The sequence below is a fragment of the Empidonax traillii genome, unplaced genomic scaffold (genome assembly GCF_003031625.1).
Source record: "Empidonax traillii isolate 1590-97213 ecotype Southwest subspecies unplaced genomic scaffold, ASM303162v1 scaffold87:size1256882, whole genome shotgun sequence".
NCBI classification, from domain to species: Eukaryota; Metazoa; Chordata; class Aves; order Passeriformes; family Tyrannidae; genus Empidonax; species Empidonax traillii.
In genome coordinates, this window is record NW_020955280.1 from 774,056 (window position 1) to 796,789 (window position 22,734).

A 22,734-nucleotide genomic window follows, 5' to 3' on the forward strand; every position below is an offset into this window, starting at 1 on the left:
TTTCTATCAAGTGCCCGTAGAAAATTCTGCCCTTGGAAGCTGTCCTTTTGATTTATTGGTGCAGGGAGTTTCTGGGGGAGCTCTTGGAAAGCTGACCTGATGCTTTCTCCAGCGAGGGACAAGCTGAGCGATGGTGAAGTTTCCAAACACTGCGACCTTTAGAGCCTTCCCTCTGTCACTTCAGTGTAGGTGCTTGAAAAGATTTTCTGCATGACAGCTTGATCTTTTCCATGTATCCTCCAGTGCCATTGATATTCCAGCCATCCTTTAGTGTTTCAGCCGTTATCACTGCCGAGCCCGTTTTTATCAGTTCAAATTGTCCTTGTGGCTTTCTTCATTAAGATGTACAATACGATACAGCAGAGCAAACGGCATCATTTGAATTACCCTGAAGTTGCTCCTTGAAATGCTGGGCTTGGACAGCTGTTGTTTCCTGGGAGATAAAGGTCCTTAATCACAGCCCAGTCCTCATCTCAGGGCACGGCACGGAGCGTTCGCCTGCCTTTCCCAGCCTCCTCGCTGCTGCCTGGCCCACCTGGCACATCCACCTCCCAGGATCCACGACACCATTTGTAGGTGCAGATTTGCATTTCCTGTGCTTTCTCTGCAGGTGTCTTGGCAGCACTTTCGGTGGAGACCTGGGAGTGTGACACGTGTGCAGGTTGCTGGTGTTTCCTGCTCTCCATCCTTTGCAGCAGCATTTGCAATGAGCTGGGAGCTCTCAGTGCCCTCCCTGGAATCCCAGTTTACAGCGTGTCTTAAACCCCACTGATCCCTTGGAGTAGTAGATGTGTGTTTGTCTTTTTAGGGGGCTGTAACACTGTGGGCAGTGATTTTAGCTTGAGAATTCCCAGAGGTGCTCCAGTCTCTCCAGTGAACACTTCTGGAAAGCACTGAACCCATGCTGTGTAAGTACTCTGAGTTCCTTCCTGAGGCTGAGCATTTGTACAAGCAGGAGCAAGCTCTGTTTGGCTTGGAGGTGTGCAGGTGCCAGTGAGCTCCAGAGCAGGAGCTGGGAATTGATGCTGAGTTAGAATATCAGCTCTTAAGCAGGGGCACGTGGTAGCTGAACTCTCCTGTTGCCTGCGGGGTCAGGAACTGCCTCCTGAAAAACACCCTTTTGTGTCATCCCAGCTGCCTTAAGAATAATAATGCATGGAAGTGTGAACTCTGTGAGCAGAAACAGTGTAGTGGGTTTTTGAGGCATTCATATGCCAGAAAACTTCCTCAAAATGAGGAGAATGATGATTTTACCCTCAGTGGGAGTTTGTCCTTTCCTGATTACAGTTGGTGGTGTGAAAAGCTGCAGTTGCAGGGGGTTTATTTATTCCAACCGTATTCCCAACAGTTGGTGGGCAGGAAGAACTCAGTCCCAGTCATCCTTTGCTCAGATTTCCTTGCAGTGGGTTTGTGGGAGGGCAAGGGGCACTGTGGGGATAAGGCACTTTGTCCTGGCAGGATCGTGGGCCTCAGCTATGGCCACTTTGTGAGACTGCTGCAGGTGGGGACGTGGAATTTAATTATAAAAGAGAAACACATTTGCTCCCCAGCCAGATCAGAGGTGGATGATGTTGGTCTGGACTCTTCCATAGCCTCCCACACTTCTGGGGGTCTGGCAGTGCCCACACTGCAAGCAGGGAGATGAGCACGTCAGCGGGAGCTGCCGGGGTTCCCAGTTAGCTGTCGGCTTTCCTGGTCTGCTGTCAGGCTGTGACACGTTCAGGTGCTTGATACCACCATGCAGGGACGCAGCCCAGGGATTTGTTCCCCCAAATTATTTATTATTTAACTTTCACTTTACGTTGAAGCTTCTGCCTGTCCCTGGTAAAATGTCAAGTTAATTTAAAGATGATTCTCTGCTCTTCTGACATTTTCATCCAGAATGTGCCCGCATTAAAGGGGCTAAAGGCAAAGCTGACAAGCCTGGGACAGGAAATAAAAGGAAATAAAATTCAGTGTTTTGGGTCCCACATCTAGCCAGTAGCAGACAGGTACTGTCATACCTGGCCTTACCCACAGTGACACAGCATAAGCAGTGCCCAAACCATCATCTTGCTTGGCAGAAATGTGAGGCTGAGGCATGTGCAAGCCTGGGATTGAAATCAAACCAAAATCCTCCCAAATCTGCCTGGAGAAACAAGCAAAAACACGGCCGGAGCCACAGCGCTCATTTTGGACTGTTTTTGTTCTGGTCACACACACCGTCCATGCAGATTGGGATGATTTTTGTGAAACATCTGCTCTGCAAATCAAGCTGTCTCCAGGGCACGTTGCAGCACTGTAGGGAGCAGGTCGTGGGGCATCGGAATGCAAAGATTGTCCCTGTCTGTCCTTCTGAGGGATGTGTGGTGAGGGAGAGGGTGGATGTGCTGCTGCACTGACCAGCCAGGCCCGCTGTGCTGTGGGATGTGATGTCTCTGCTGGTGTCCCACAGAAGTTAGTTCCATGGGAACTCCGGGAAGGGTTTTGTAGGGCTTTTCACTCTCCCCAAGGACCTGATCCAAAGCAGGAATCCCGTTTGCAGCGCTGCAGGCTGGTCCCTCTGGCTGCAGCAAAGAGAGCAATGTGCAGGAATTCAGACTCACCCTGGTCAGTACATGTGAAGTAGTCTGGAAAATCAGGAAGAATAAGAGTTCCACGCGTCAGGGATCAGATTGGCTTTTGGTTTCAGTTCAGAAAGCAATTTAAAAAGCAATATATTGATATCTACACTTGCTAAAGCCTCTTTAAATTTAAAAGGCAGCAGCGTGGTTTTGCTGTTATTTTGTGGATGTGCTGCTGTAATTCTCAGTGTGTTCCTCAGCACCTCTGCGAGGCTGCAGCACTGCAGCTCCAGCGTTCAACTGGGGGAATTTAATTTTGCTGCTGGGGTTTCAGTATTCCTCCATCGTGCTGTTTCTGTTTGAGGCTGTGGACTAATTCTGGCCGAGTGTAAAGTCTGTAACACTCTGCAAACAGTTTGAAGTTGGAGAGAATCCATTTGAGGAAACGAGGAGGCTCGGTGATGGAGCTTGTAACTCAGAGGAGTGCTGCCTCTACACAGTAATTTTATTAATGTGTGTGTGTATATGTGTGTGTGCTTGTGTAGCTGCCTAATGAGGGGGTGAGTGCCTAGAGCAGCTTGGGTGTCGTCCGAGTTGTCTTGGCTGGCCGATGCCACCATCGGTGTCGCAGGATGATGTGTGTTGGTGTCTTTGTTCATCTTGGGCAGTGCTAAACAGAAATCCCAATACAGTGAAATTTGCAGCTTTGTAGAGGCCGATGGGTCTTCCCTTGGGTACCCTCTGTAGCTATAAAGTAGGCCTCTGGGGAGCTTGTGTACAGGGAGATTTTGGAAGGCCATGGCATTGTTTTGCTTCTCTCCGAACAGCATTTTGTTCTCTTCTTGATTGGTGTCGGGAAGAGAAGTCTTGCTCTTAAAATAGAATGTTGTATTTACCACTGAGTCTCTTTGGTTATGTGCTTTCTATGTCCTCCTGGCTTTGCCACACCTGGTAAACCAGCTCATTCTTCATCAACGAGTTTTCATTTTAAATTACAGGCATTAGCCTGGGGTGATCTGCACACTGATGGCCAGGGACCAGAACTGTGCTTTTTGGTGATGGCAAAGCCTTTCCTTGGCTTTATTCAACATTAGTTAGGTCAGGAATGTATGAGTGACTTCTTGTTGGTCAGTATTTGAGGAGAACAAGATCTTTTTTGTTATAGGATGTGGGGCAGAGGTCTGATCCCTGGGGTGTTGTCTGCCTGCTCTGGCACAGAAGAGTGGCTGTTCTTGAAAGCAAAAGCAGAAGCTGATGGCCCATACCTGGGATTCAGGAAAGCACATTCAGAGTTAGCCAGTCCAGCTTAAAGTTAGGGTTTGTCCGAGCAGCAGCATTGCAGGGCCAGAATGTTCCTTCCTGGGTGAGGAGGGACAGCTCTGGGCTGGGCCACACGTGGATTTACAGGAGTGCCCTGCTTTGGTACCAAAGCACCGGGGACAGTTTTTCTCTCCTTTGCCACACCACTGTAGTAGTGTGCCTGTGTTGGGGCGTTCCTCTCTTTAGTACAAGATCATTCCCCTTTGGAGCGCTGGTGTGTGCAGTCCTTCTCAAAGAAGACTCTGGGATTGAACAGGACTCCCCGAAAGCTCACTCTAAACTTTAACCGGTCTGTGTTTCCTATTGCAACCATCCAAACCATTTGCTAATCATAACTTTGTCATTCCAGCTGCAGCCAACATGTTGTTTGACTTGGATATTTGTTCGCACTTACAACCGCTTGAGAACTTTATTTTTTGTAACCTGTTGGTCTCTGTCCCCGGACGGGGAAGCGAGATGCACTGTCCAGTTTGCACTGTTTCTTGACTAATATCTCTTCCAGCACGTCAATACAAGTTTGCTTCCAGCAGATTCTCTATTTAATGTAAAAGCTGATGTAACTTTTTTTTTATTTCAGGAAGACAGTAAATTGAGACTATTTATAGATGCCATCTCAGGAATTAATACTCAGTTTTACACCCCCTTCTAAGCAACAACTTTCCCCCCACCTCCACCACCATTCCCCCCTCCACCATTTGCTTGGTTAAAACATTTGGGGATTGCTGCCCAAAACCAAAGCAGAGCCCTGCTCTTGGTCTCCTCATGGCTTTGGAAGGGTTCCCTTGCAGCCCCCAGAGCTCCTGCAGGAGAACAAGGGCCGGTCTCTTAGAGGGTGCCTTAGATTTGGTTGCCAAGATGAGAACAGTCTCTGTTGGCAGTGAAAACAGGCTAATGATGGCTTGATAATCTCTTATGCAAATCTTGGTGCAGTTTGTTAAACTGTGCAGGGTTTATTTGTTTTGCTTCCATAATTAAAGCATGTAGACCTTGTATCTGTTAAGTACTGTGTATTCCTTGTATGATTCTTGTCTTTGCTGCTGCTTCAGAAATTCAGCCCTGAGCTGTCCTCAGCTAAATTGCCAAGGAACGGGTCCTCCTTTTTCCACTGCTGCCTCTGCCCGTGCAGGGAGCCCGTCCTGGGTTCTCTGCCAGCATGTCACCGAGGGGAAACGCCACTGTGAATTGTCTGTCGTTGCTACAAAACCCAAGCTCCAGGCGGCTGTGCAGGGGCACTCGGTGGAGCCTTCTCTGCTCACTCCCACGGTTTTACTCGCTCAAACACTGCATCCAACCCGGGCAGGCTGGGGCCAAACCTGGGTTGTGCCATTGGCTCCAGGGATGTCAGAGGAACCAGCCCTCCCAGCCAGTGACCCCAGCTCCAACAACTGAATAAGCCAGTGAATCTTGGTAATGTGGATAAATATAATTTAGACCTGTTGGTGCGGAGGAGATAACTGTCAGGAAAAGCCTGCAGACTGGGGTCAGTCTTTAAAACTGCCTGTTGTGAACAACTGGAAGAGACAAAGCATCTCTCCATCAGCAAGGCAGTGCCCCTCAAGAAATTCCCAGTGGGATTTAGTCCGAATGGAGTAGAGTCAGCTTCAGACTAATGGCCAAAAAAACTCCAAGATATTTTAATTAACTGTAGCTGTTAACCAGGTACCTGCTGCAGCAGGAAGATTGGTAACCTTTGTCTGCAATTGCCAGTTCTAGAACGTTTTTTGTTGAAAACGTGGTGCATCATGCAGGTGGTGGCTGGGAAGGAGGAGGAGAGGTGGGAGCGGATCATTCCCCAGCCACAGATGCTCCGGTGTGGGCAGTGTTTGAGTGAGTAACAGCAGTGTGTTGAGCCTCAGCTCCTCGTCCTGCTCTGGAGCTTATGTTTTGTGCCTGCCAACTAAAGTGTTGGTGTCGGTGTTCTCCCCTGTCTCCTGTTCCCCTGACTTTGCAACCACCAGTAATTGTTCTGGCAAGGTCCTGGAAAAAGAGAAAAATTTACTGTTTTCCTCAGGCTCATAGCTTTTGAACTGGAGGCATGTCTTCTAAACAGTGCAACTCACTTCAAATGCTTTTTGCCTTTCATTTTATTATTGCTTGTCACGCAATGTTCTTTGAAAGCTTGCTCATATATTATCTGTTCCATTTTTTCCATTTTCCCTTTTTTTGCATGCTGTTCCTCCTGTTTCTTCCCTTCCTCCAATCCTCTGTTCCCGTGTGTAGACACAACGGCGACGACAGAACCGGCAGTTCACGGTTGGTATCACATTCCTGTTTATCTTATTTCTCAGCGCTGCTGAGTGGCAAGACAAGCCTGGGAAGGGGGAGCCAAAAAGGGAACTGGAGTCTTCAAGGGAAAACGGTGTTTCAGGTGGACTCATCTCATAAATACAACATGGGTTTTAAGGCTGGAAAGTCTTGTCTGCTCTTGTCATTTCTGCTGTGAGCTTCACAGCTGGTCATCCTGTGCCAGGCAAGCCCCAAGCCCCTTGGAAGTGAATGCAGGTCTGAGCAGGGCCGAGTGATCCTCCTCCCATCGGCTGGGAGAGTCACTTCACACACGGGCAATAATTATGGCTTTTCAACATAGGAATTAAAATTTTTTTTTTTTTTTAATTTTAAAGTTTTGAGCATTTTTCTTGCACTTTGAGTTAGTTTCTAAGACAGGGCACCCATGGGGTCTGCCAGCGTGGGGCAGCTCGGAGGATTCTGGGATGCTCCACAGAGGAGCGCTCGCCTGTGAGGTCGGCAGTGAAGTTTGCGTTATTACACTGCAGAAGGAGATTGGGAAAACAAATAGCAACACTTTCCTCTCAGCATAGCAGTCTAGCAAAGTAACCCTTCTCGTCTGCTCGAGGCAGTCTAGCTAACAGCTTGACAGCTTCCCGAGCTTCCTCCATTCCCCAGCGAGCCTACGTACGCGCTGCAGGCTGGAAGTTGAGCAGCTCGTTTTTTGGCACGAGCTCACTTTTCAGCTAAAGAACCAAAACCTCTGACAGTTTTTAATTACAGCTAATCCACGTTGGACCTTGCTATTTTAGTTTCTTTTAACTCTGGTGAAGTAACTGGATTTTTACTGACAGAAATCCGTAGCGCAGAGCACCCGGTTTTCCTGCCTGCTCCCCTCAGGATGTCGCTTGGATGAGGGCAGAGGTGGGACTGAGTGAAGCAATGGTTCAGCAGCGATGCCCCATGTCAAGAGAGGGGGGTTTGCCCTTCCTGCCCCAAGTAACTTACCTACTTGGATGCATTTTCCCACTTAGTGTAAATATCAGACGCCTTTGTGTGTTTTCTCTGCCTGACCTCCCTGTGTGTGTTAAATGTCCAGAGCCAGTATTGGTAGGTTTGTGGTTAGATGTTGATGCCTACATTTGGGAAGGATCAGGCAGCCCCGAGGCCAGTATGATCCTGACATCCTTTCTGGGTGTCCTGGCATTAGAAAAGGCTCAGTGTAGCCATGCATTACTCCCTGTGGTGAGGACAAGCCAGGCAGGCTCACTGGTGGCATGGGAGGCAGAGCCCTTACCTGTTTCTTTAAAGCAGTTCCCAGTGACTTTGTCCTGGGGAAACCATAAAAAGCCTGTTTTTAACTGGAGGATGACCTCTGAACCTCTACTCTCTGTGGGGGGATCACTGCTAAGGAGGTGGTCAGCTGAAATGACAACCCATCCCAGTCAAACGAGCTGCTACAAACTTTCCTGCCTTAAAACCAGCCAGTTTGTCCTGAATTTTCCCACACTTGCCCTCGTGGGGTGCTTTTCCGGTGAAGACTCTGAATTTCTTTCCAAGCTTGTGTTGCTGGAGTGTGTATGGAGTATACCAGGTGTTTCTGTATGTTGGCCATTTGTTCTTTCCGATGTCCAATGGGAGTGAGCATGTCTGTGAATGACTAGAAATGCATGGGCATGAATACAGCCAAATGGATTTTCTCCAAAAACAATTTTAAATGAATTGGGGGAAGAAAAAAAGAAAACAAAACAAACAAAAACAAACCAAACAAAAACAAAAAAAAAAAAAAGCAAAACCAAAAACCAACACAAAAAAGAGATTGCTAGCAAAGAAAACAGAATGTAAGGCCAGTGTGGAGCCAGCACAATGTTTCAATCGGGGAAAGGGGGTTTGAGCCATTTGAAGTTTTGGAGTGTATCCTAGAGGACTGGGGGGAAGGAGTCCTGTATGTGTGTGCATGTCCCAGTGGTAGCCAAGGCCCTGCCATTCCCGTTTCCTCCCGGAATGGAGTTGACGGCAGCGATGCATGAGTGACCTAACGCACGAACATTGTTAACTCTTTTGTTGAAAAATGAGAGCTTAACTGTGAATTTTCTGATGCACTTTCTCCTTTCTCTGCACTGTTCATTGCCAGAGCTCCAATAACAGCATGGTCATGGCCGGCAGGAAGGCTTGTGCTTCCGCTGCACCCCACGAAGCCGGGGTTTCCCAGCTTCAGCCCTCCTCCCTCTCAGTGTGCCCCTGTGGGGTCAGGGTGCCAGCGAGGCTGAAATCACAGGTCCCACTGTTTGAGCTGGAATATGGGCAGAGCTTGGTGGAGCCAGGAGCATCTGCACCTCTCAGTTGGGGGAGAAAGTGCTTTTTCTGCCATGCCCTTTTGCTTCTCCTCCCCTGCCCCTCTCCCCACCAAAATGAACATGTCAGTTTTTAATGTCCTGGCCGCTGTTATCCCTCAGTAGGTGGGAGAGTTTGGAGGTGCTACCCTTTGTGGAGCCCCTCAGATGAGACGCCCAGCTCACTTTTTACCCTCTACACAAGCAGAATGTCTCTAAGCAGCCATGACCTTGGACACATGATCATTTGCCCACTTTTTCCCAAATTTTGCCCTTGCCCTTTTGTAAGCAGAGAGCTTTAAGAGCTCAGAGTGATCCCCCAGGATGCAGGCACTGCCAGCACAGGGTATTGCACTTGCAGCCCTGTCCATCTGTCTGGCAATGGGGGGCTCAGAGGTGCTCCCCACTCCCCCACCAAGGCAGGAACCAGGCACTGCTGCGTCAGCACAGGCAGAATTTTTGCTCATCCTCATGGAAAGGTAGGGTGAAAAAAAACTTCTCTGAAGCTGGCAAAGCAGGAAGCCTGGAGTGAAGGTTAAAATAAAGAAAACACACCCATTGCGAATGAAGAGTGATGAGAGAATACCTTGCCCATAATGCAGCAGGTAAATTATTTTACAGGCTGGAAATTTTTACCCAAAGGCTCATGTGGGATTTTAATTGCAACCTTAACAGGGTTTGGTACAAGAACAGGTAACACTACCGTGTTAACGCTCTTTTTGGTTTTTTTGATAGCTCAGTCACTGAAAAATGAGTTTTGCTTGGCTGCAGCCTAAGCCCGGCTGTGCCACAGCGCCGGCTGCTTGCACCCCTCGACAGGTGCTACAGAAAAAGCCTCAGAGCTTTCTGCATTGCCACTGTGCTCTGCCTGTCCAGCCGCCTCCCTCCCTCTTGGAAATGCCCTCCTTAAAAGTACAGCTAATAGTGAATACGTTCCTCAATATATTTTACAGATCCCGTCCTTGGGGCGGTTGAATAAAACATCACAGCGCTGTCTGTGCCCGCTGCGGGTCCGTGCCGCGCCACGGAGCGCGGCATGAAACGGAATCCCTAATTGCTTATTTAGAGCCTGAGATGGGAGAGAAATTGGCTTTTCCTTAAAAAACGGAGGGAGTGTGGGAGCCCATAGAAATCTAAGTATAGCCAGGGTGCCAGTGTCCTCCTGTGGGTGCTCAGTCAGGCTGAGGATGTGTTCGCTGTGCCAACTGTGCCCACCGAGGATTTATCATTTCCAGGGAAATGGAGCCTAGTGAAAAGTGCCCTTTCATTTATCTAACAGGAGTAGTGGCAGTCTTTCAGTTCATCCCCTCAGAAGTGAAAAGAAGGGGCTTTAGTAGCCGATATGAAAGTTTAATGAGAAAAATCAAGAAGTAATTTGCCACCTATTTAAATGCCTCACAACAGGTTTTAACACCAGTCGGTGGCATTTGTGAGTGTCCCAGGTGCAGAGAGAAACTGAATTGTGGGATTGTTGCACATTTTCTTTTGAAAAGGATTTTTCTTTTTTTTTTGTTTTGGCATCATAAAAAATGCAACATTGCCCTTTTTCATTAGTGAGAAAATGGAGTTCCTTCAAAAGGGAAGGAAAGGCTCTACAGAAGCAATTTTGGAGAGAGAAAAGTTGAAGGGCTCCTCTGCTGAGCACAGCTTTGCATGGCCCATGCTTCTGTGAGTCAACTGTCTTATTTATAGATCATTTGTAGAAAAAAGGCTCCTGAAAATCTGAAAAGGGCTCCCTGAAACCCAAGAGTGGCACGTAAACAAATTTCTTGCTATTAATCTAAGTGGCTTCCCACTTCAGAAGGTAATTCCAATGTAGCTTCCAGATGATGTATTTAAAAACCAGTCACTGAAAATTAGTTTTATTTTAAAAGAGCAGTACATATGTACGTATTGCTGCTCAGCAGTGGAGCCAGTCTGCACATTGACCATACTGCACTCACAGCTGTCCTGCTTAACACACACACAGCACTGGTGGCAGTCTGTGAGCTGACAGTTCCAGGTTCCCCAGTGCCCAGGGATGGGGAATCTCTTCATGGGATTTTTTTTTTCACTTATGCATTTGCTTTAGCAGCCAGCAGCAAGAGTGAGCCCACAGGGTAATGCTGCCCCAACCCCTCATTTCAGTCGGTCTGGGTGGTCTGCAGGCACTGGTTTGCCCCGTGACCAGTGCTGAGATGTCCACCCAAGGGGCTGCTCTGCCTGCAGACCCCGGCACTTCCTCAAACTCCCAAACAAACAGCACGAACACCCTCACAGAAAGCACTGGCTGCCTGTGGTGGCCACGATTGCATGCCTCCCTTGTTGCTCCGTGAGCTTTGAGGACAGATGCTTTTCCCATACACCCATCACATTTGGGCAAATGAACAAAAGCCGGTTTTGCCTGATAGTTTGGCAGAGGACACAGCCCACAGCCTGCAGAGGTGCCCTGGGGCCGTGAAACGAGGTGCTCAGTATTCATATCACTCACTGACAAACGGCCAGGCCTGTCACCACCACCAAAAACAATTGGATTGGGTGCAAAATTGGAAGAAAGTTTTCCATTGTTCTATGTATGGCAGGACCAAAATCGGCCTGGACTAAATTGGGAAATTGCCAAAGACAGAGTTTGGGGGCTCTGCATGCTGTTATGAGTGAGTGGTCTCGATGCCATGTCTCGTGTGCCAACAGTGTAGAGCGAGGAGCGTTTCTGTCTGTAATAAAGGCCACGATTGCACTTGTGTCACATGATGGCTCTGCCCACACCAGCAGACGGTGGCGAGTGACTGATGCATTCTTTTTTTCCCCCCAAGAAATTCATCCTCAGTTCTTAAGTGTGTTGTTTTTTGTCGCTTGAGAAACGCAGAGAAAAACGAGTTTGTTTTTACTTGTAAGGCTTTACTCAGTTGCCCAATTCGGCCGAGGAGCTGGACTATGGGGATCTCTCAGGTAAGGGCTAGTCTGTAGGTAACCCGCTGCTCTCCTTCGCTAGACACTGGTTCCACTCTGATTTCTGCATCTTGGCCATGTTGCATTGTGCAGTCGCTGTGGCACAGCCATTCTCCCCACGCTCTCACAGCTTGGATGTGCGCTCCTTTCTGTTGGGGTTTTCCTTCCTTTTTTTTGGTTTTGGCACCCATTTCTGTGTGGCACCCTCGGACATGGGGCGGGAGGTGCAGGGGGCCGAGGCCAACCATTGCAGTTCCCTCCCAGCTGGGATTTTTTGAACGCTGATTTGGAGACCGGTTGAGTTGAATCTTTGCTTGTAAAATGCTCAACTCTGCCATTTTCTGTGAAACCACCCTTAAAACCCTCACTGAGATTCCTCAGTGTATGAGCATCAGACTGGGGGTAAAACGGAGGTGATTGTTTTATCAGCGAGGCAAAACCAAATAAATGGTTCAACCCTCTTTTTATCCACACTGGACTGCAGGGGGCATAGGACCATCCCATCCCTGTGGCTTGTCCTAACCAACCAGCGCTGATCCAGCTTAAAAAGCACAATAGCATCTTCAGTGGATGCAGCCGGTATATTCAGAACAGGGCCTGTACCAGGGGTACAAACCCTAAATCTCTGTTCTTCATGCTTTCCTGTAGAAATCCACACAATTTTTTTTGCTCCCACTTGCAGAGCATCCCTGCAGACTCGTTGTGGCTGCCATGCTCTGAGGCTGATTGTGGCCACTCCAATACAGGGTGTAGAATCTCAACCATAATGCAGGAGCAGCCCTTTGTCCCTCTGGGAAGAGTCCTGGCCAAGGGGGTTGTGGCTCTAGGTTGTTCCCTTCAGGGGTTCCAGCATGGAGGAAAAAATAACCCCAAAAAACGCAAACACCTGAGTCCTCACTCTGTCAAAAACGTCCCTTTCACCCAGTCAAATCAGGAGCATCCCATCCTGTCAGCCACTACAAGTGTGCTTTGGTCACGAGGTCAGAAACGGTGGATTCGTTCCGGGTGTGTTTTAACACTGAGCGAGCGATGCTAACGATTATTGTTGCAGGCCCAGTCCAGATCCCGTAGGTAAGACACACCATTGCTCCTGTGAACGTCCCTGAGGGGATGGGGAATCATCGTTTCTTTCTGATTAGCTTTTTTACTTCTTAAAATTGTATTTTTTAAGGAAAAATCCACCACTTGGTGCATGAAGAGAACAACGGGAAACAATTCCACAAAGGAATTGCCTGAAATTGGTGTCTGCTCCACAACCTGCCCTTCCCAGCAGGGCCAGGCTCTGCAGCCAGTGCTGAGGCTGTGGAGCGCTCGCACTGCTGGGAGGGGCTCACACCTTTCCCGGAGCACACAGCTCAGTGTTGTCCTTGCTCTGAATCTGGAATGGAAGCCAAAATTTCCCCCAGCCTACCGGAATGCAGCACAGCGAGTGCCCTTTGTGCGCTGCTGAACATCCATTTTGGAGCATCCAGTTTTGGCTACTGATTTAATTTTTTTTTTCCCTAAGAATTTCAAAATTTTGCTTGTTGCTCTCAGTTACTCCTGTCTGCCCAAAGGGCAGTCCTTCCTGGTCAGGTGTGGCCAGGATCATACCTCATCAGGTACTGGGGGGGCATTAGAGAGAGAGCCCTGGGCCGTTCTCTGCTGCAAACTGAGCGGCCTCCATCCCGTAACCCCTGCTCAGGGTGCTGGGAAACTGAAACCAGGTCCCATTTTTGGCCCCGGGTCGGCACATTTGGGTCTGTGACAGGTGGTCCAGGTGAGTGCTGGAGCTGAGCTCTCCATGGGGAACACCACGCTCTGCTCTGGCAGGAGCGGGCACTGGGAGCCCTGGGGACTGTCCTGTGGGATGCAGGGCGTGTGCCCACCCCCACGGGAGACCGTGGTGTGCCGGGCCCGGGGCTGCTGCCGTGTTTGCTCAGTGTGCTGTTCCTTCCAGGTACTCCTGTCCCGCTAACAGCTTCAACGGAGGCTCTGCCGACCGTGCAATTAAGTAATGCATCCCTTGCCTTCTACCCAGGTAGCCTGAGTCCAGAGCCATCCTGCTCTTCCCGGCCGAGCTCTGTGTGTCCGTGCCTCTTGCAATCCTCCTCTTGTTCCTCACATCCCGAGCCCTCAGGGTGCAGAGAGGGCTGGCCTCACACCCCAGTTCCTTATTGCAGCTCAGTGCAGTCCGACAGGCAGGATTCCTGCAGCGCTGGGAATCGTGAGGGCAGACCACTGCGTGTGTCTGTGTGTGTGTGTGCACCTGCACACGTACAGACGTGGTCTGTGTGTCTGTGTGTGCACACCTGCACACACACACACACATGTACAGACGTGGTCTGAGTGTGTGCCTGTCTGTGCACACCTGCACATGCACACACATGTACAGACATGGTCTGAGTGTGTGTCTGTCTGTGCACACCTGCACACACACACACACACGTACAGACATGGTCTGAGCTCAGCGCTCCAGGGACCTGCCCCAGCGCTCCCTGCTCTGCTCCAGAGTGCCAGTGCCTCCTGTAAAACAGGGAGCGGTCTCGATGGCCCCACGTAGCCTCCACATCAGGTTGGATTACCTGATGCAGACCTGATTAGCACCTTTGCAGAGGGGGTGCTGAGGGATCCGTTGCTGTCAGCGGCGAGCGAGGCTCCCTTTTCCAGCAGAGGAGTCCACGGGAGCAGCTGCACAGCGCTGGGCACTGCCAGGGTGAGCACATCTATTCAAACAAAGCTCGTCCTTTTTCAGGAAGCGATCTCAAAATGGGTCGCTGAAGGGGAGCTTATTGATTGAAGAGGGATGAACTCAAATTTCCCCGGCTTAAATTAGACCAAATCCAATTAAGATACGACAGGCAGGTTAACGCTGCTCTTTAATGGCCCCTCAATAAATTAGAGGAGGGGTTGTCCGCTCCACGTCACACTGTGGGAAAGAACAACATTATTGCTCATCCTGTCATACACAGGCAGTGATTTCTGTCCTCCCACGTCGTGGCTAAGCAGTTTATAGTGTTCACAGAATAACAACAGCCTGTTCTTCCACCAGCACCCCCACCAAGCCCTACCTTTAGTGCCGCTCCATCGTTTCAAAGACTTCATTCCCCAAAACATTTGACCCTAAATGCAGCAGGGAGATGTCAGTGAAATCCTGACGTTTCCTACCTTGAGGAAAAAGAGGTAATTGGCTAACCAGGTTTTCAGAAGTGCCCAAGTGACTTAGGGCCATTAGCATCCACCTCATGAGCTGTGGGAGCTTCAGTCATGTTGATGTGATAACCGTTTAATAAAATAAATAATAACCAGAGTTAGGAGAGATCACTAAGTTAGGAATTCTTCAAAGCCAGTGGCCTAGGTTTCCTTTCCCCTGCCGTGATGGAGATGTTGCCTGCACCTCTGGGAAGCTCAGGAGCTATCAGTGGGATCACTGTGTTTAAGCTTGGGCATGTGCACACACACAAGTTCAGCCCACGCTGTCCAGTGTCAGGAGTTCGACATTAATTTTCACCCAGTAATAGAAGGTAAATTTTTGTGGGAGTGCAGCAATAAATCCCAATATGCCAGAATTAATGTATAAACTATGTTTCCACAGAAATCTTCTGTTCTCTGCTTTTACAGCAGCAATGCACGTAGAGGAGGGTCAGGGTGGTCCAGAGATACCCCAATATGTTACAGAGCATTGGACTAAGAGTGCAAAGGCTGAGGCAGGTGAGGAGGAGGGACAGGAGACTGGAGCACCACACAGCAGGGGCTCCATAAAACCTGGGCTTTCCCACACCACAGGAGGACAAGGTGTGTCCCCCAGTGCTGCTTTTGCTCCACACCTCTGGCACAGAGCGAGGGAGAGTGCAGTCAGCTGGAGAGGGTGCTGGGGCACCCAGGGAAGGGCACTGTTTGAAGCAGCAGTAATGGCAGGACTGGTGCCAGCTCGCCCCAGGTGCAGGAGGTCGCCAGAAGGAGCTGCTGCCTGCAGGTGCTCAAGGATGCTCGTGGGTGCAGAGGGCTCCTGTCACCAAGGTGAGCCCAAAGCTGCTGCTTCAAAGCCTCACAGGACCCATTGCTGAGAGCCTGGGGAGTGCTGAAGGTAAATACAAGGGGGTTTGACCCAAATAGGGCTGAAGCTGTTGGCGTGGGTGTAAATGAGATTTAAAATGCAGGCAGCCAGGTCCAATCTAATCTTGCTTTTAGTCTGGAGAAGCTGCTGCTGACAGAAAGAGTGGAATATCTGTAGATACATCTATATTTAAAACCTCATTAAAATGGAATTGAGTGGAACTTTTTATTGAGAAGTTGGGAGCAGGAAAGTCTTTCCTCTGCTAAACCTCAGTGTAAGTGCTGACCCAGACTGCCAGGGTGTTGCTGTTACCATCTTGAGTATTTTTCTTGAGAGCCCACAGAAAGCTGGTTTTAGCAATTATATCAGCAGAAATTTTAGAAAACTGGAGATCATGAATATATTTATTTTTTAAAAAGGATCTCCCTCAAAGCCCCTGTAGCTGAGAACCTGCAGGTTTGAATCACAGATGTTGGTTGTCAGTACTTAGGTGGACTATCCCCAGCTCAGCATCTGCTCTGTGCTGCTCCTGACCCTTGGAATTAGTTCCTTAGTTTGTTGATGAGCAGGAACCAGCCCCAAATCCCTTTCTTTCCTGTCTACATGCTGTTTGCTGAACTGCACTTTTTGTTTAAAGGAAAACTTCAGGTTTCCCATTCCAACGGTATAATCACTATTTTGTTGATTACATGAGCAGTTGGTTAAAATAATCAGCAAAAAATAATTTAAAGCTACCTAAGTCTCTTCCTGGCCACCCCCAGAAGGGATCCCACAGTGCTTCTGTACAGTGATTTTGCTCAGTGCTGCATCCCACGGAACCCTGGCATCCCCTGATGTGGGGCACAGCCCTGCTGGTCCTTCAAAGGGAGGCAGCACAGCACTTGAAAAAGAAAAATTGATTTTTTCCTGCTTGAGTTCAATTCTGGCAGGTGGATTGTACCATTGCTACTGCAGTTTTCCTTTAAAGTGCTTTGGTGCCAAGCAAAGCATCGACCCAAAAACAGTTCAGCTGAGGTGCACCATAGCTGCAGAGTAGCCCTAAGGAGGCATGTTGGTGACAACATGCTGTGATGTGTGTCCCTTCCATGCCTTTCCCTCCCTCCTTCTACCCCCACCCACAAAAACCCACAAGCAAATTCAGACCAAAACCATAATAGGCAAATTCCTGACGATTTGCTGTAGAGGCCACGATGCAGCTCACTCCAATATATATTAACATCCTAATGGGAAAGCTCTGCATGTATACATTTACTGCGCCCTGACAAGAGGGAATTAAATGTCAGAAGGATTTGTAGCATCTGTAATTGAATTGGTGCTGAGAAAAGCAAATCTTGAGGAAGAATAACATATTAGGATTAGCAAATAATGTGGCATTTTGTCAGTTCCTACCATCTCTGCTGTTCCCTCTTCAGCAATAAAGTTGTGATTTCTGGTTTAATCAGAGATAGGAGGCAAGAATAGCTTGGGTGAATTGGAGACAGCATTTAAAGCAGATTCTGGTTGTTAAGGTCAAGTCTCTCCTGGGCACAAATTTGAGGAATTATTCCTTGCTCCATAGACCTGACACTTTGTTAATTAGCAGTGAAATAGCGAGGGGCAGGATGTGAAGGGGCTGTTCCTGTGCTGGCAGTACACAGACAGGTTTGCTGGGAGCAGTTTGGAATTGCTGGTGGTGAAGTTGGGCTTTGCTGTGCCCACAGTGCTGGCAGGCAGAGCTCTTGGTGATGGGTCACACTCTTGGAGCACACAAGGTTTCAGGAGGTGCCGGAGGCAGGGAGAGGAGCTGCTGCAGGAGGAATGTTTTAGGTCATGTGTAAGCTTGAAGATGTGATTAGCCGCGTGTGTAACAGCATGAACTTGGGGCTGGCACCTGGCAGGGGTCTTCCTTAACAGAAATAATTGAGAAAAACAGCCCTGCATGTCCCAGTAGGCAAACTCATACCTAACAAACTGTGCTGAGCAGAACTACCAGCCAGGTTTTAGGCTGAAGTCCCTTCTCCAGGAAACCCTCTCTGTGCTCTCAGCACGATGCCATCCTGAGGGAAGACCTGGGGGACGTGTTGGGTGCAAGGCGTTGGCACAGCCCCCTGTCCCTGCGGCGGTGGGTCGGCGTGACAGCACGGAAACTGCCACTGCCAGCACGAGCGCACCACAGCTTCGCCTTTCCAGAACTTTAATTTATGGTGATGAAGAAAAAATGCCTCTTGATGCAAAATCCTGCTGGAAGCACATTACAGAGCCATAACTCAGCGTGTTTATGCCCCTCAGCTGTTCCAGATGTCAACAAACCACTCATCTGCCCAGGCTGGGATCCTGCGGGCTGCACCGAGCGCAGCCGAGCGGAACCGGAGCAAAGTTTCTAAAAAAAAAAATAAAAGAAGAAAAAAATGGAGTGAAGCATGCCTAAAGCAGCTGCTCCAGCAGATGAGCCAGTTTAGTTGCTTTGCAGAGAGCAGCTAAGCACAGAGGCCAGATTAGCTGAGCTGGAGCAGTGGGGGAAGGCTGTGTCAGAGCAGGAGCTCCCAGGGTGCCCAGAGTGGCTGGTTTTCCCCCATCCTGCCATCTTGGGCAGGCAGCAGAGCCCGTGCCTGGGTGAGGGGGTCAGCTTGGCACCCCACAGCGTGTTTGTGGGCACCTTTCCCATCGGCATGCAGGGATGCTTGGCCGCTCGCCAGAGCAGCAGACGCTGGGAAGCCGTCGAGGCACAGTCTGTTCCCACTGGAGGTGAGACAGAAGGTTCCCCTTTGCCATGCTTTTGGATTCCTTGGCACAGTCTCTCTACAGTGATACGGCTTGGGGTTAGGGGATGTGGCAGCAAAGGCTTTTGGTTTGCAGGGGAATCTTCTCTGGCCACAGTTTTTAGCTGGTTTTTGCTTCTCAGTCAAGCTGCTAGAAGGGGCTCCCTGCGCCATGGTGTCCCTCGCTGTGCCCTGGCTCAGCCAGCATCCCCCTGCTCTGCTCTCAAGAGGTTACTCAAAGGGGCCCTTTTTCTTAAATTGTTTTAATTAAAAGGCGCTTTATGGTGCTCTGAGTCCCAGGTTATTTACTTGGGTCCCTCAGTCCTTAATCTTGGAGCAGAATTGGAAATATCGATAGAAAGTGTAAATCCCAGCTGCTGCTCGAAAGCTTTGTATCAGGTCTCGGCTCAAAAGAGCCCCATTACCTTCAGCTGTCACGGATCTGTACGCTTGATCGATAAACTTCAAATATTATTAGAGGTGGAGGCTTCAGAGATTTGCTCTGTTCTTTGGAGGGAGACGGAGATAAATCTTTCTTAAAAATTGACTTGCATTTGCTCTCTCAGTCGTCCTGGCAAAACGCATTTCTCCGAGGTGTCCAGGCAGGCGCAGGCAGGGCAGATTTATGGACCATGTGCTTCTTGTAGTGAAAGATTTAAATGGTAAATCCTTCACATATGACTTCACAAATCATGTAAAGTTAAAAGATTTTTACCGTTTCTGTTGCTGCTGTGCTTAAATTGTAAGGTATGGCCAGTAAATCATTTTAATGGAGGTGTCGCGCTTGACTCACTGAAAAAAAGAGACAATGGTTTAGCTTCTATTCCAAAATGTTAATGTATTAATCAGCGGGAGAATAATTGTTTTTTACTGCATTATAAATCTCAGTTGCCATTAGGATTGCAGTGAGGGTTGATGTAGCTGCGTTCTTAAATTAAAATTGTTTACACTGCTATACATTCATTTTACATGGCCATAGCTCATCCGGGGTTCATTCCGGAGCTGTTCCTCCGCCACATCAGTCATCCCTCTCCCGGGTGACGGCGTCTCGAGGGAGAGGCGCTTCTGAAAGGAAACTAATTGTGTGGTGAGGAGTTAAATAAACGCAGTAAAGCAGTCGGAGGCACCGTTCAGTTACTGTTCACTGCCGGCCTCGGAGTGGGTGTTACAGTTTGGGTCCGGAGTGGTGTGTCCTCGTGGGCAGCACTGAGCAGCAAAGGTGGCGGTTAGTGGTGGAACCCAGATAAGTCGGGGCAGAGGATGGTTGTAAACAGATTTTCTGTGCTGGGTGGGTTGGGTTTGGGGCAAGGAGTGTTTTGGGCTGAAGTTGAAATATTTTCAACAGGGCACTCGTTAATGACATTTCTCAGAGCTAAAGATTAATATTCCCCTACATCACTGCTCTTCCCTGTGCCTCACTCACCAGGGAGGCTGAAATTCGGGGAGCATCGTAGGGAAATTTCCCAGAGCAGGTTCCCACCGACGACTCCATGTGCCCTTCCTCCCCTCTCCCAGCTGTCTCCCACGTGTGTAGTTGTAGTGCTGCTGCTTTTAGCGGAAAACACCTCATGAGTCGAGCTCCCAGATCAGTTCGGCTCCGGACGAAGTTCCTCTGCCTGAACTCATCTGTCTAGTTAGCTCCGTGCTTCACCCCTGCTCCTCTGGAGAGCCCGAGGGCGGCTCTTCCTGTCCTGGGAGCAGCTGCAGCCAGACCTGCCGAGAGCGTCGTAGTAAGTCTCCAATTCTTATTCCTCTTCTGATCTCGACAGATTCCCGCGCAGGTGAGGAAGGGGTGATACGGAGCGTGGACCACGCCGTGGTTGGCGGCGTCGTGGCCGTCGTCGTCTTTGCGATGCTTTGCCTGCTCATCATTTTAGGGCGATATTTTGCCAGACATAAAGGTAAGGCAAAGACCAAAACTGGAGCATGAAGGGCCTGGCTCGTGTGTCCCCTCGCTCGTCAGGCTGTCCTGTCTGATGCGACAGACCCCCCACTTTCTCTCCCGGTGGCATTTTTGTTTCTTTCCCTCGGCACCATGCCAGGACCCCCGAGGAGTCACACAGCCTCCTCTTCCCTTGCAGGTACATACTTCACTCATGAAGCCAAAGGAGCAGATGATGCGGCCGACGCAGACACAGCCATCATCAACGCAGAGGGGGGACAAAACAACTCTGAGGAAAAGAAAGAGTACTTCATCTAGAGCAGCCTTGGTTCCCATGAGGTGTCCAACCGTGGACGGTTACTACTGGCCCTGTTTAAACGCTACAGAGACAGTGATCTTGGAAGTTGCAACCAGCTTGTGTCTTTTTTTTTTAAGGAAAAAAAAAAAAGCAAATGGGTGGAGAGCGGTGAGGCCGGGAGGGTCCGGGATTCGCTGTGTAAAAATATTCCTCGTAAAGTACACTCTGCTGTTCGACACCTCAGTTCGTTTGGGTTTTCTTTTTTTGGCCAAGTCCAGCTTGGATTTAGTTTAGTGAAGTCATTTGCAGAAGATTCTGTGCCTTGTTTAATTTCTGTTCGTTCGGGTCGGGGGGAGGCTGGGAAGAAGAGGGGCTTCTGTGCGTTAGTTCCCTTCGGGTTTCTGTGGCTCTTCGTTTCCCCTTTCCTGTTTCTGGAGTTGCCAGCTGGGACCCCGTGGAGTAGGTGCGTTTCTCTGAAGGTGTTTCCCCTTTTTTCTCTTCACCGGTTTCCGTTCAGAACTCGAGCTCATCGGAGGAGAACCAGCACATTTTAGATGCGTAGTTTGCAGTTCAGTGTGCCCACGTCCCGTTCCCCTGTCACCGTCAAGGCTCGGATAACACTCCCCGAGCCTCTCTTTGTGGCTGTTTCAGGTGCTTTCAATGGTGGCGGCTGGGAAATGGGCTGGAGCTCGGCAGAGGTGCTGCTCGGCCACGGGGACGCGGGAGCGGGCTCCTTGCTGGGCAGGCAGAGCCCTCCCGGGCGCAGGGGCATCTCCTCATCCTCTCCTGCTTGGCAGCCGCAGGGGCAGCAGGTAAAACCCCTCTGATGTGCGAGCCCAGACCTGGAGAGCGGCTGGATGAACAAAACTGCCTTTTTTTCTACCCGCTAAGTAAAAGGTGGGAATTCGCGTTGAAATGAGCGTGCTAATGACCACTAAAGCCATAGGTGCACAGGAGACTCTGGCTCAATCGAAATCATAAGCAACAGGTAGCAAACCGCAGCGGGAGGACGGTATAAAGTTGTATATGCTGACTTTTTTTTGGTGAGTAATCATGGATTTCGAGCGATATTTTTTTTATTGTGTTTACGTGGCAAGTGTATCTGATTTATTTAAGGGAAGCATTAATCTTAGCGTCAGGTTTGGGGACTTTTTAGGGGTTTTGGGGGCGGGGGGCATTTTTGTGCGTTTGTTTTTTAATTGTTTTGGTAGGATCATTACAGTGCGGGATTCCTTTGGGAACGGGGTGGGGCCTGGCGCAGCGAGCGAGCCCGTTCTCCGGCAGTATTCCGTCTTTCCCCTCTTCACGAGCAGAACCTCGCGAAACGCCCTTTTTTCCGAGCAGATTTTGTCGAGCGCAGCTCTTTCCTGAGCCCTCAGCACCATTGCCAAACCCCATCGCGGTGAGAAGCAGTCAGGTTGGAGCCGGGGGCTCCGTGGCCCGGCGGCGGCGGGACGGGACGGGCATCCTGGCCTTGAGCAGCCCATCTTTGTTTGGAAGTGTACCGTAGTGCAGTGTTACCGATGTAACTTTGACTTACAATGTTGACATGTCTCAGGTTCATGTGTTTGATTGGTGTTTTCCGTCTCAGGTAGATTGCAAAATTTCGGCCCCACGCATTGGAAAAATGGAAAAAAAAAAACAAAAACCCACATAAAAACAGGAGAAAAAAACAGGAAAATATGAATTTTAGTTGTATATCAGTTTATGTATTTTTTCTTCAGTATACAGTGCACTGTTGAAATGTATTGTTGAGTATTACTTTGTACAGCTTTAGATCATTAGGATTTTGAAGCGTGAAGAAAGAACAACCTTGTTTAAAGGAGGATCACAAATGAAGGACGCGGAACTGATGATAAACAACCTTGTTCTTTATTTACCCGGCCTTTTTATTTTTTCCCCTTAGGCCAGTTCTGTTTTAAGGTGTCCATGGAAGATGTTACAGTGTAAGAAAATACATATCCATCTGTTCCCATTCACATTTTGTATTGGTTCATGTATCCCATTTTTACAAAGGAAAAGAAGTACTATAAAATATCTGTCTTCTTAATAAAAAAAAATTAATGTTACAAAACTAGATCTTGTTTTGAACTCTTTATCCCTGACTGTTACAGAGACCACCATTGGAGCTCACCCACCAACATGGGCAGAAGGAGCTGGGGCTGGGCAGGTAACACCCAGCACTGCCTGGGGCAAGAGGAGTTAAACCTGATGCACTGAACTGCGTTAAATATAGAGTAGACTTCACACGTTTCTTGTTTATAGTTGCTGAATTGTTTTATTTGGGGAGTATTTAAGTGGAGAACATTGATCTGTCACTGATACTCCAACCTTCCCGAGCTGGGGTAGGTTGGTACACAGGCATTTAATAGCATACATGCTTAAATCTTGCCATGGAAGGTGAGTGTTAAAATACATGACCTCCTTTGC

At 49.1% G+C, this 22,734-nt stretch overlaps 1 protein-coding gene across 8 annotated transcripts in view; it reads left to right on the forward strand.

Annotated features, from left to right (window-relative positions):
* Nucleotides 1-22,381, forward strand: part of CADM1 (cell adhesion molecule 1) — a 133,809-nt gene extending 111,428 nt beyond the window's left edge. For 2 of the 8 annotated variants that reach the window (XM_027881356.1, XM_027881357.1), the window contains 5 exons: nt 6,084-6,116; nt 11,297-11,350; nt 13,290-13,370; nt 19,894-20,025; nt 20,206-22,381. In XM_027881356.1, the coding sequence (XP_027737157.1) occupies nt 6,084-6,116; nt 11,297-11,350; nt 13,290-13,370; nt 19,894-20,025; nt 20,206-20,324 (419 nt within the window). In that variant the 3' untranslated portion in view covers nt 20,325-22,381. The remainder of the gene's footprint in view (nt 1-6,083; nt 6,117-11,296; nt 11,351-13,289; nt 13,371-19,893; nt 20,026-20,205) is intronic. The other 6 variants (XM_027881358.1, XM_027881360.1, XM_027881359.1 and 3 more) reach the window with 3 other exon arrangements.
* Nucleotides 22,382-22,734: the final 353 nt, after the last annotated feature.